Source organism: Colossoma macropomum, unplaced genomic scaffold (genome assembly GCF_904425465.1).
Source record: "Colossoma macropomum unplaced genomic scaffold, Colossoma_macropomum, whole genome shotgun sequence".
In the NCBI taxonomy this organism is placed as follows: domain Eukaryota; kingdom Metazoa; phylum Chordata; class Actinopteri; order Characiformes; family Serrasalmidae; genus Colossoma; species Colossoma macropomum.
In genome coordinates this window covers 7,117,869-7,130,056 of record NW_023494804.1, presented here as the reverse complement: position 1 = coordinate 7,130,056, position 12,188 = coordinate 7,117,869, and the positions used below count along the sequence as shown (strand labels likewise).

Genomic DNA, 12,188 nt, shown 5'->3' with positions numbered 1-12,188 from the left:
ATATCCCTGCAGATATCTTTGATATACTGAAAGCGAGTCTAATGAAAAGAATGGAAGCTGTAATAAAGATCAAGCGTGGACACACCAAGTACTAAAAATGGTATTATTTTCCAGCACAAAAAAATGAATAATTTGTCTTTAAAGGTTGTTCTGACTGAAAATTAAATAAATGACGGGTAATTTTTGCACTGTACTGTATTGGACTTTCAGCTGACTTGGACTTTGGACTAAAATCTTTTTGCTTTTAATATTTTTCATTAAAACACAAAAAAGTGGCTTAACTGCAAAATGTATGTTTTGTTAGTGACAGTTCTCAATGTTTCACACTGATTTTCAGACTTTGGGACACATTTACTTCAGAACAATGGGAACTAACTGCATGAGGCCATGAGGGACAGGGATGCAGCCTCACTTCCTGCTCTAAAATGCAGGGGCATGACTGAAATAAGTCTCTGCCTACGGACTAAAACTCTGTGTTTCTGTAGTGACATAAAAACTTTAAAAGTTGTTTTTTTTATTTGAAAATTAAACTCATGATAAATCTAATCAACTTCACTTTGAAATAAATCAGAAAGTTTTTTAAAGAGAAAAAAAATAATTGACAAAAAATAGAAAAAAAATTATTTTCACAAGTGTAAATTTAAGGGTTAGAGTTTGGGAGACACTTTCTAATACAAAGTAAATTATAATAAAATATAAATAATAATTTTGTATATATTTATATACAACATTGTATATATTTTTTTTCTCTATTAATGCCTTGGGTTTAAATAGATCATAGCAGAATCTTTGTAAATGTGTAAAGTCTGAATATTTAATTGCTTTTTTAAATATTTTTTTTTCACTGTGGGGCCGCAGTTTGAGCTAGTTTGGTAGAATGGTCCAGTTAGAATGAATATGTCCAAATATGCATTAAATCAAAATGACTAAAGTTATAATGTAAGTGAACCTTTAGTTATGATCTACTTCAACCATTTCTTCTAATGAGCTACAAGTAAGAATCAGTTAGTATTCAACTACTAATTACTAAACACAGTTTTGTTTTTTCTGCTGATAACTGTGACTTCTGTGGTTAAACTCCCGAGTCCTAAAGCCTTTACAGTGTCCAGGTTAGGAATAATTATATATCGCTGTTGTCAGAACAAAACCAAAATCTCCAAAATGGTAAATTTACAGGAGAAGGAAAAACCTACTTTACTTTTAATGTAAGTCAATGGAACCAGAGTTTTTTCCAAGTCATTTTGGGTCCTTTCTTTTGGTCCATTCATCATGAAATTTACACACAATGTAAAGTGTAAAGACAACAGTCATATTCAAATTATGTCCAAAACTGAAAAATGACAAAAATTTGAAAGAAGAGGTTTTGTTCCGAGAGCAGCTCTGTTGGAAGGAATTCGGAGTATTATTATGAGCCTCTGAGGAACCTATTCAGCATGCTGTTTACACCGTTTCTCACATTTCCCGGAAGGTGTTAGAAACTGAAGAAAATAGGCCGTGATAGGTTTGGAAATAGTGTATGGGCGTTTGTCATTGGGAGACTGTTTCACTGTTTCGTGGCCGAGCAGGAAGGCTGGCAGGTGGGAGAAAACAAGATGATTTCACTCCCAGAATTGAGATTTTTTTTTTTGGCCAGAGGGAAGGGTAATGGTGTATACAGACTACGATGGAATGTCAAATCTTGCTTCAGGCGCCAAAAAGATCACAGATTACAGCAAGCATAACAGTGCTTCACCTTCCTCTCTCCTGGGGGGATTGTAAAGGACAGACTGTTATCCCTGTAACACCTGTCAGAAACCGCTGGCTGTATGCTTTAGTGCATCTTTTGAAAATGTGTATGAATGCGGAAAAGTGCTAAGAGCTAATGACAGTGTATAGTAACTGCCCTTTGCAACTACTTTGTCCTTAATGGGCGCGTACAGTACTGTGTGAATTCAGAGACCACCTTTCATTTATTTAATTTCCAGTCAAAGCTGCCATTAAGCACAAGCTATTTTTCAACATCAGAAAAAAGCGTAAAGCATCAGTGTTCAGTGTGTCCATTATTCTGAGAACTCCAGCTGCTGCTTTGTTTAGTTTGCCTTTTTTCTTGTGTTTTTTTTTTGTCCACTTCGTCGTCTCAGCAATGGCAGAAACACCTGTGGATTTTTTTCAGATCTGAAGCAAACTTAAAGCTTTAAGAGCTGTTTATGGGATGAGGACAGTTTTGGTGTCAACCAGGTGTTTCAGGTGGTCGTTAGGAGTCCCATTTTCTCTGTATCTTCTAATCATTTTTTGAACTCCAGTTTTGAAACTCCTGTTTTTTCAATTGTTTTCCTTCGACTTTTGTTGTCCTTATACAAGTGGGTTATTTATAGCTTGCCTCCTCAGAAATACAGTGCCCTCCACAAATGTTGGCACCCTGGTAAACATGTGCAAAACAGCAATGACAATGATTGAAAAAAAATCTTAATCTTATTATGAAATAAATATTTTTCTCAAAATCTGTTTGTGCCACAATTGTTGGCATCACTTCAGTACTTTGTGTGACCTCGCTTTGCAAACATAACAGCTCTGATTCTTCTCCTATAATGTTTAATGAGACTGGAGAACACATAGCAAAGGATCTGAGACTATTCCTCCATGCAGAACCTCTCCAGATCCTTCAGATTCTGTGAACTCTCATCTTCAGCTCATCCCACTGATTTTTTTATGGGGTTTAGGTCAGGGGACTACAGTGGCCATGGCAAAACCCCAATTCTGTGGTCAGTGAACAGTTTTGTGTTGATTTTGAGGCGTATTTTGGATCATTGTCCTGCTGGAGACAGTCAGGTTTTGATTTTATTTCTGCTGGTACTTTATGGAATCTGTGATACCATGTATCTGAATAAGCTGTCCAGGGCCTTTGGAAGAAAAATAGCTCCACAGTATCATAGATCCACTTCACAGTGGGGATGAGGTAGTTTTCTGCATGGCTATCTTGGTGTCCATGCCAAACTCACCTCTGGTGTTTGTTGCCAAATCCCTCTATTTTGATCTCATCTGACCACAGAACACGGTCGCACTGAAATTCCAGTAATGTCTGGCAAACTCTAGATGCTTGAGTTTGTTGGTCTTTGAAAGCTGAGACCTCCTTAAGGCAACCCCCCAAACAACTTGTGGTTATATAGGTGGTGTTTGATTGTAGTTTGGGAGACGTTCTGACGTTCTGACCCAACAATGTCTGCAATTCCCCATCTGTGAATCTTGGAGATTCTTTGTCCACTTGAACCATACGTCCTCTTCCTGCCAGATTCTTAACATGTCCAGTTGTTTTAAGCTTCTTAATTATTGCTCTGATAGTAGAAATGGGACGTTTCAACTGTTAAGCTATTTTCTTGTAGCCGTTTCCTGATTTGTGCAGCTCAACAATCTTGTTTTTGTCGCACATCATTGCTGTTTTCTCTGGTCTTTCTCATCATGATGGATGACTGAGTTTTGGCCTGTGTTTCATCTCATATATATTCTTTAGTGAAACAAGTCATGGCTGACCATTTAAGTGTTCCTAATCGCTCCGGTGAACTAAAAACCATAAAATATGAATGAATACTTCAGTTAGATTTCACTCTGAAGAATTTCTAGGGGTGCCAACTATTGTGGCACACATAGACTTAGGAAAAATATTTATTTCATGACAAAATTTTGTTTTTACTGTCATTCATTATACCTTAAAACCTTAACGGTTGGATTTCTGCTAATATTTTGAATGAAAGATCAAAAGGATAAGTAATTAAGAATATTTTTATGGATCATTTTGCTCATGATTACCAGTTGTGCCAATATTTGTTGAGGGCACTTTATCTCCTGTGAAAATAATTAGTTGTACTTAATGGCCATTTTGACTAAAAATTAAATAAATTAAAGGGTGGTTCCAGACTTTTAAAAAGTACTGTACCCTCACAAAAGATGGGGAGGACCATATAGAGCCAATTGGTGTTTTGCATAGTGTTTTAAAGAGGAGAAACATCGCAAGTACACTATATTTCCAAAGCTTTATAGACACCCCTACCTTCGAGATGCGCACACAAAGCTTTTATAATCTCCATAGAAAAGCATTGTCAGTAGAATGGGATGCTATGGAGCAGCTGCACATGAGCCTAAGGTCACCATTCTCAATGCCCCCCAGCATTGGACTGTAGAGCAGTGGAACTGTTTTCTCCTGAGTGATGGTGCTCCATCCAGTACCTCTGGGATGAGTTGGAGTGTCCAGAACTGACATAAGTACCTGACCTCACTAATGCTCTTGTGGCTGTATGCAATCAAATCCTCACAAACAAAACTTGCCCTTAAACGTTTAGAGGTTGACTGTACATCCAAGATTCACACATCCACTGGAATCCTTTCTAGGGAAGTAATTTGATGCACATGAATATATGCAGCTATATGCATATATCAATAATGCTCTAGTCAAAATATTGGAAATTGCAAATTGGCCTTATTTGCCTTTTTATGCTGTATAGCCATTCATAGGTGGTACACAGATGGTTTTGTGGATTAGGAGTACAGCATAAGTGGGTGAAAGATGATCATAGGTCAGATTGGCACGCTATGTGATGATGACAGACCAGTGGTATGAGTTTAATTGCACAGTAAAGTGTTCTGAATTGTATAAATGTAAAGAATAATCGTATTTTTATAATGTTTTATGGCTGCTAAGGCATGAAAAAAAATCTTTCAGAAACCACAGGACTGCTGTTTGAGAACTGTCCACAAAGCTGATTGGATTAGATTTCAAGCCGCTGGCAAGCCATTGGCCATTAGGTCTCGCCAATAGATGGCAATGTCAAAACCAGTTCACCTAAGGGTTTTCAATAGCGGTACCACTGTGACCAGCCAATAACAATATTACTTCATGGACCAACTGAGACTAAGACTGTAAATACAGAGAAATGGAGAGGAATGGTAAATGCTATTGTTTTGACAAGAACTGAAGAAAAGAGAGCATGTTAAATCTTTCATGTCATCGTACTCAGAGATGGCTGTTGGCTGTTAACGTCAGTCCAGATGTCAATGGCGCTTAAATGAGAATGGATTGAGAGGACTTTTTGTAGATTTCTTTCCCTCCCTCTCCCTCTCATTCGTTTTCTGCTGGTTATTGATTGTGCTGAGTTGCATGGTACTAGTGGAGCTTCGGTAACAATATTCTAAGAGAGACTTAGAGACAGAACACCATTACCATAGGCCGGCAATGCTGGCGCAGTTAATTGTGCCTTCAAGAAGCAATTTGCATTCCGTGTCTCAGCCTGCATTGCGACTTATTATACACTTAAGAGGGGAAAGGAAAGCGTTCATTCAAATGTGTATTTATGGAAGGGATCGTTTTGTTCTAAGAGCCGTAAATTCTCACTGCACAATAACACCAAGTTTCTTCCCTACATCATTATTTCCATGCATAATGATATTCATTTAAAGGGAATTCTATTATTTTCTGTTCTGCTGTACTATAATTTCTGTATAATGGAATCATTAAGATGTACACATTATCATTCAGAGTGCTTTGGTGGAGAAAGCTTGACAGTTCAGGACTGTTCACAGTGGTGTTGATAGGAACCAGACGTCTAAAAAGTTTAAGGCCTCTAAAGTTTAAAAGCTTCCTTTTAGAACAGTTGTTATGGGAAATGGTTACAAATGCACTGCCTGAGGCCTGAGACATGGTTTTACGATAGGTTTGAGATAAGCTTTTGGCCTAAAACATCATTTTAAAATTCTATTAATGGTGGAGAGATTCTTGCAGCATGTTGTAAGGCAAAATAGTTAAAAAACTGGCTATATTTGTATTGTAGACCTGGGGTTCCATTTACCACCATTGTATAGACTCGATTAGTTTCTCCACGATGCTCCATTTCATATCAAGCTACTCTGTATGACTGAGCGATTCAGTTCATACAATTGAATCATGTACAAATCATTGGGAAAAACGAATTTCCATGTAAGCTTGCCTTTGGTGTGGTTACAATGCATCCTACCCATTTTGTCATTTTCTGTGTTCTTCGCTATGAAGGGGCATGTTCAAAAAGCATTGTCCTACATTTTACACTGTTCTTGTGGTTCTTATGTGTTCCTTGTCCATAATCGCTTCCCCGAATTTTTGTTATCTGAAGATGAATGCGAGCTTTTCCACAAATTTGATTTGCCGTCTCAGCTGCTAGTTGACTCCTTAACCCACACAACAGTTATGTTGGTTATTTAAACACTAATTCTAATGTTTGAATAACCATCTAAGTGTGGCTAAAATGTTTTTCGTTATAACAGTCACTCATTCAGACTTTCCATTTCGCACAGTGGAGATGACTCAGACCTGGACTCTGAGGTGGAGGACCGCGTGGATGGGGTGAAATCATGGCTCTCGAAGAATAAGGGCTCCACCAAGACTCTATCAGACGAGGGCAGCTTGAAGACCCCCAGGTTAGTACCGAGCATCTCTAGCTGCTTATTAGAGCACCTTCCTCCTAGGCTTGAAATGATTGAGCAAGTCTCCTTATCTCGCTCTCCTCGAGACTGCATAGGAGGAGGAGATGAAGAAAAAACTGGTGCTTGTGCTACCTGGAGTTCTGCGGAGTGGTGGGCTATTTCACACGATTACTGCTTAGCAAATAGCATATTGCATTGGGAGCCTGTTCTGATGGGGTTCACTGAGGCATCCGATGGCTAGGCAGGGCAGGGCCATATCGCAGCTCCTCTCTAGTGGATGTTCCTGTCAAAAGTGTCTAAACCGTGCCTCTTTTTCCAGAATTTGCTCTTTATTTAAAAAAAAAATCCTTTTTTATTTCACTTTCTGTTTCTTTTATCCTCCTCTATCAAAGTCTTTTTGTTAATTTTCACATCATATATTTTTTACACTGTATATCCTTTGATTTTCAAACCATCCTGTCTGAATCATTGTGTTTCTGATTACTGTTTCTTCCCTTGTTTGTGTCATGTCTGTCTGTTTTTCGTTCCCGCTAAAAGCCTCAAATACCCTAACGCAGCTAATGCTGATGTCAAAGAGGTAAAAGAAGGGAAAGAGGGTAAGGAAGGGCAGGAAATGAAAGAAAAAGATGGCAAAAATGCAGAGCAGATCAGGTCAGTGTCTGTAATGAGCTCCCTCAGCTACAGGAAGCGCTCCAACCTGAAGGACTCCATCGGAGGCAAGGGGGACGAGAGCTCCCTCTTTAGCGCCCTGAAGGAGCAGCCGGACACCCCGGACCACTCCTCGTTCCGCAAAGCAAAGAACAAATCTGGCGAGAAGGCTGGAGATGATCCAGATGACCGGGGCTCTGTCATCTCCCAAGCTTACTCTGAGGCCACAAGCATGGCCAGGAAAGGTCTTGACAGACGCTGGACCAAGAGCAGCCCAGATTTTGATAAAGAATCCACTGTGTCCTCTGTGGCACCCAGCAGAGCCTCAACGCGCCGTGGCTTGGACCAGGATGATGACGCCAAGTCCACCCTGAGCAACTACAGCTTGCGCCGCAGTACCTCATGGATGGATGACAGCCGTAGCGACTTTGGGCCTTTGACCAGTCCTGGCCTGAGTCGGCGCTCAGGAGGACGGAGTCCTGGAAGCATCAGCCTTACCTCTCGGACGTCGTTGGCCCGCAGTAGCCGGCTAAGTGAGTTTGGTGTGGACTTGGATGATGATGACGATGCTATGAGTGTGGCCTTCAGCGAGGGTGGAGTCTCGGCCTATAGCCCTCGGTCTCTGGGGCGGAGCCTGTCCACCCCTGCCCAGGCTCGCTCTTCCGAAGATGGCCAGGAAGGCACGGATATCAAACCAGTCAGTCACCGGAACTATCTAGACCCAGATCTGGAAAAAGCAATCAATGAAGTCCTCAGCTTCAAGCCTATCAAGTTCAAGCGCCGCAGTCTGGAAGACTCGGATGAAGAGCAAGACAAGGGAGGCGCAGAAGAAGGGAAGGACAACCGAACGGGTGTACGCAGTCTCAGGAGTGCCCTGCAAGATGATGATGACGATGCTGGTCTAGGCCGAAGCACATCCAGTCTGCGCCGCTCAGCATCTGGCTCAGCACTGGACTATGGCCGCACCTCCAGCAGCTTAAGCTCTCGCAGCCGAAGCAGCAGCCACAAAGCCAAGAAGAAGAAGAAGAAACGAGACTCTGAATCAGAGAGCTCCTCAGAGGATGACCGCAGGAAGAGCTCCAGGAATAAAGGGAAGAAAGGGTCCAGGAAGAGCAGGAAGAAGGAGAGCGAGTCTGAATCTGAATCCGAATCAGAATCATCTGAGTCAGAATCCTCAGATTCCGAATCGTCCTCCAGCTCTGGGTCCACCGTCTCCTACCGGAGTTCCAGCAGCATCAAGAAGGGCTTAGGCAGGGGTGCAATTGGATCGGACGGGGAAAGGGGACCAGATGGTCCTGGGGAGAGACCCCCGAGCAAGAAAGAAGACAAGAGGAAGAAAAAGAAAGTGGACAACCTGATGATGAAATACCTCTACAGGCCTGATGATGATTAAAAACGTGCAGCAGGTGACTGGAGGAACAGCATGGTGTTACACTAACATATTAGTAACCACAGTATACCTCCGGATGGTGGACCGTAGGATAGTTTTCACACCAGTATAACGACTAACTGGCATCAACTCTGCATGCATGTAGGAGTTCTTGAGACCAATTTCTGTTCGGTGAGACGTGCTGGCATTTTGTCCAACCAGCCATAAACTCCTAACACCGTTTGAAGTTTAACATTGAGAGGAGATAGAAATTAATGAGCTTCCTATGTAGCTTTTGTTTTGTTGCATGGTTTGCTTCATGGGTTATTTTGTGTCCCCTGAAGAAGACTAGGTTTATCATCTAATCATCTGCTTTCTTCCCCAGAAAGAGGTTTGTTTAGGGTGGCGAAGCAGGGAGCCCTGAGCATGCAGGCGCCCATACTAATTCACACTGAATGGCCTGTGTGATAAATGACTCAAATGCAACAAAACAACACTAGCTCCGGAGAAGTTAATTTAGCCAGACCTCCACAGCATATGTTTTTTTGTTCCCTGGTGATGCTGCACCCACTATATTTATAAATATTTAATGCAGTCTGAGCCATTTAGTTTGCACTCGGGTATTAACAATGTCTATTAGAGCTAGGCGTGTTTATTCATGCACAAAAGAATTAGTTAAGATTAATTTTCTCTGATTTCATTGTTGCATGAATATGCTGCAAAACCCTTTGTCTGAAATGGTTTAGGAGTGACTTTAGTGTAGTTTAGTGGTTCCCAATCCTGGTCCTGGAGTACACGTGCTCTAGTATTTTCCAAGCTTTAATCAGTGGCTTAACTATCGGCAGACCATGTAGAGCAATTGCACTGGGGCCCTTAGCTCAGCAGGTGCATGACCGCCTAACGTTTTTACTGGACTTTTTAGATCAATACTTACACAGTTTAACACCCACTTGCTTTAAGTTTTTCAAAGAAATCTGGAGGGTTATTTTTACACAAGTTATTTGTCCAAAGTTTAGTCTTAAAAGTTGGCTGCTTTTTTTTTTGCTGCTAACGATCCAAATAGTCCCAATTACCAATTTAGACTCAGTCCATTAAACCTTACTCCACATCTCAGATGTCCATTTTCAGTGTTCTAGTGCAAATTTTCTTCTTTCCTTTTCTCAGGAAGAGCTTCTTGACAGCTACACATCCTTTTAGACCCATAGCACTGAGTTATCTTCTCAGAGTGGAAGGATGGACTGTGGATGTTTTCAGATCTGAAGCAGCTTGATTTTCTCCTCTCTCTCAAAGATGAAAGCTTTAAGTGCTGTTTATCTGATGGGGACAGTTTTGGGGTCTACCAGGTCTTGGTGTCTATCAGGAATTTTCGGCGAGTGGATTATCTTAAATGTAATGAATTATTTGACGTGAAATGTTTCATTTGTACTTAATGGCTGTTGTGAATGGTCATTTTGATGGTTAAACATAGTTAAGACATAGTTAAGACATGGTTAAGACATGGTTAAGACACAGCAGTAGTAAGTAAACAAGCAAATTCTCTTCTTTCCCATAATTTTCATACAGTGTCCTTCATTTTTTGGACTGGGGCTATACTATCCTAGTTAGCTACTAGCTCACCCAGTATGATTCTGAAATGTTTTGTTAATGAACAGGTTACTTTGATGAGATGTGTTAGAGAGAGGGAAAACACCAAAATTATGCAGAGCAAGTGTACTCCACACTCAAAAAAGGTACTACACTGTCACTGGGGTGGTACCTTCAAGGGTACATCTTTAGTTTCTTAGCTAGGAAACATAATTGCACTATAATCCTTTGCAGTTGTATAGACTCCACACACACCATCTCGTCTCCAACTTTATAATGTTGTTCTGTTTTAAAACATTTGGTTTTTGAAAAGGTACAAATCGCTGCTGTCGGAACAAAACCTCATATCTCCATTTTTGTCATTTTTCAGTTTTTGACATAATTTGAAAATGCCTGTTACCCTTTACATTGTGTCGAAATGTCATGATGAATGGACCAAATAAATGGCTCAGCATTACTTGGAAAAATGTTTGGTTCCATTGACTTACATTAAAAGTAAAGTATGTTTTATCCTTCTCCCATAAAGTTCTTATTTTAGAGATACAAGTTTTTGTTCTGATAACAGCAAAATGTATTCCTTTGCCCTGGAAAAACCGATTTAAGGTACACTATTGAATCTCAAAACCATTCTTGTACCTTTGAAGGTTCATTTACATTGTTTGTACCTTGATGAACAAAAAATGTACCTCCACAGTACCTTTTTCTGACAGTGCAGCAACCCAGAATTCTGACAGTGCAGCAACCCAGAATTGGGAACCACTGGTGCAGCAAGACTGTTCACCACTACATGAACTCACAGCTGCTATTGATTTCTGAATGGGTTCCTTCCTGCTTCGCCTCTTTCTGAGGCAAGACAAAGCCCTGGGTGACTGTGATTAACCTGCAACCCAGAGCAAACAGCTCGCCCGTCGCTCTTTCATTGTTTAACCAGCCTTTCCTAAAATCATCACTTGTCTGTTTTCCTTCTTCCAGCCCACCTCTCTACAAGAGACACTTGAGCCGAACAGTGGAGGAAACTGCCGAGGAAGAGAAAGATCTCCAGCAGTCCAGCCAAACTCTCGTTATCGACGGCAATGACGATACCAGGCTTGCGGAGGCCACAGCGTAGATCTGAACCATCGCTAACGTGAACCCGTGCACTGGATTTGAGGAAGATCTCTCACTCCTTGACGTAGCCTTCTGCTTATCTCAGACACTCTGGGCTGCTTGCGGCCCTATTGGACAAAAATGAACCGTAGTGTACATGGTTTGTGTTATTTAATGATAGAGCTTTAAAATAATGATGTAGAACTCTGCATTGAAACCATTGCCTCTTAAAGTGTTCTTTACACTATGAACTTCTCATCATCCATCAGTGATGAGACTAGTTGATCACTGCTGGCTTCCAAATCCCAAAATCCCCATCCATCTTTCTGATCTTCCACTGCATCTTAAATAGGCAGTATTGCTAATGTGAGACTGTTTTAGGAAGATTATTCAACCTGTTTAACCCATTTCTTTACATTGTAACTTATTTGAATTAATGGTAACACTTTCTATGAATGTCACCTTTGTAAGCATCTATAAACACATTTATAACATGTTATAATGCCTTCATACGGCATTATAAACATGATCATAAACATTTATAAAAATGAATTACACTGGATTACACTTTATAGCCATGTTTATTATACATTATGAATTGTTAATATAATGCATTATAAGTAAGGTGATAACATGTTATACTGTCAGTGCCAAAGAAGTCAGTCCCAGCTTGGAGAGCGTAAAGTAAAGACAAGTACCAAGCTAACGGTGGTGTACATTACCTTTCCCACATTGGGTAAAACACTGATGGCAGCACTAGTTTAAACTCTGACATTTGAAGCCTGTAATGTGCTTTATTATGTATGTTTTAGTGTTTCATTAAATTGTTCAGTAAATACTTCAACTTGAAGCCTCACTCTTAACACTGGAGGAGGCTTTAGTACAGTACGCTTCACTTTACTTAGAGCGGACAAATACGGCTTATGAGCTCTTATAATTTGTTATGATCAGTACTTATAATGTATTATGTTAACAATTCATAATGCATAATGAGCATGGCTATAACATGTAATGCATTTTTATTAATATTTATAGCCATGTTTATAATGCCTTATGAATGCATTATAACATGCTA

General features: G+C 40.3%; 1 protein-coding gene across 1 annotated transcript in view; it reads left to right on the top strand.

Annotated features, from left to right (window-relative positions):
• Positions 1 to 11,585, top strand: part of myo18aa (myosin XVIIIAa) — a 148,372-nt gene extending 136,787 nt beyond the window's left edge. The window contains 3 exon segments of the mRNA XM_036595280.1: positions 6,298 to 6,420; positions 6,964 to 8,480; positions 11,000 to 11,585. Coding sequence (XP_036451173.1) covers positions 6,298 to 6,420; positions 6,964 to 8,467 — 1,627 coding nt within the window. The 3' untranslated portion in view covers positions 8,468 to 8,480; positions 11,000 to 11,585.
• Positions 11,586 to 12,188: the final 603 nt, after the last annotated feature.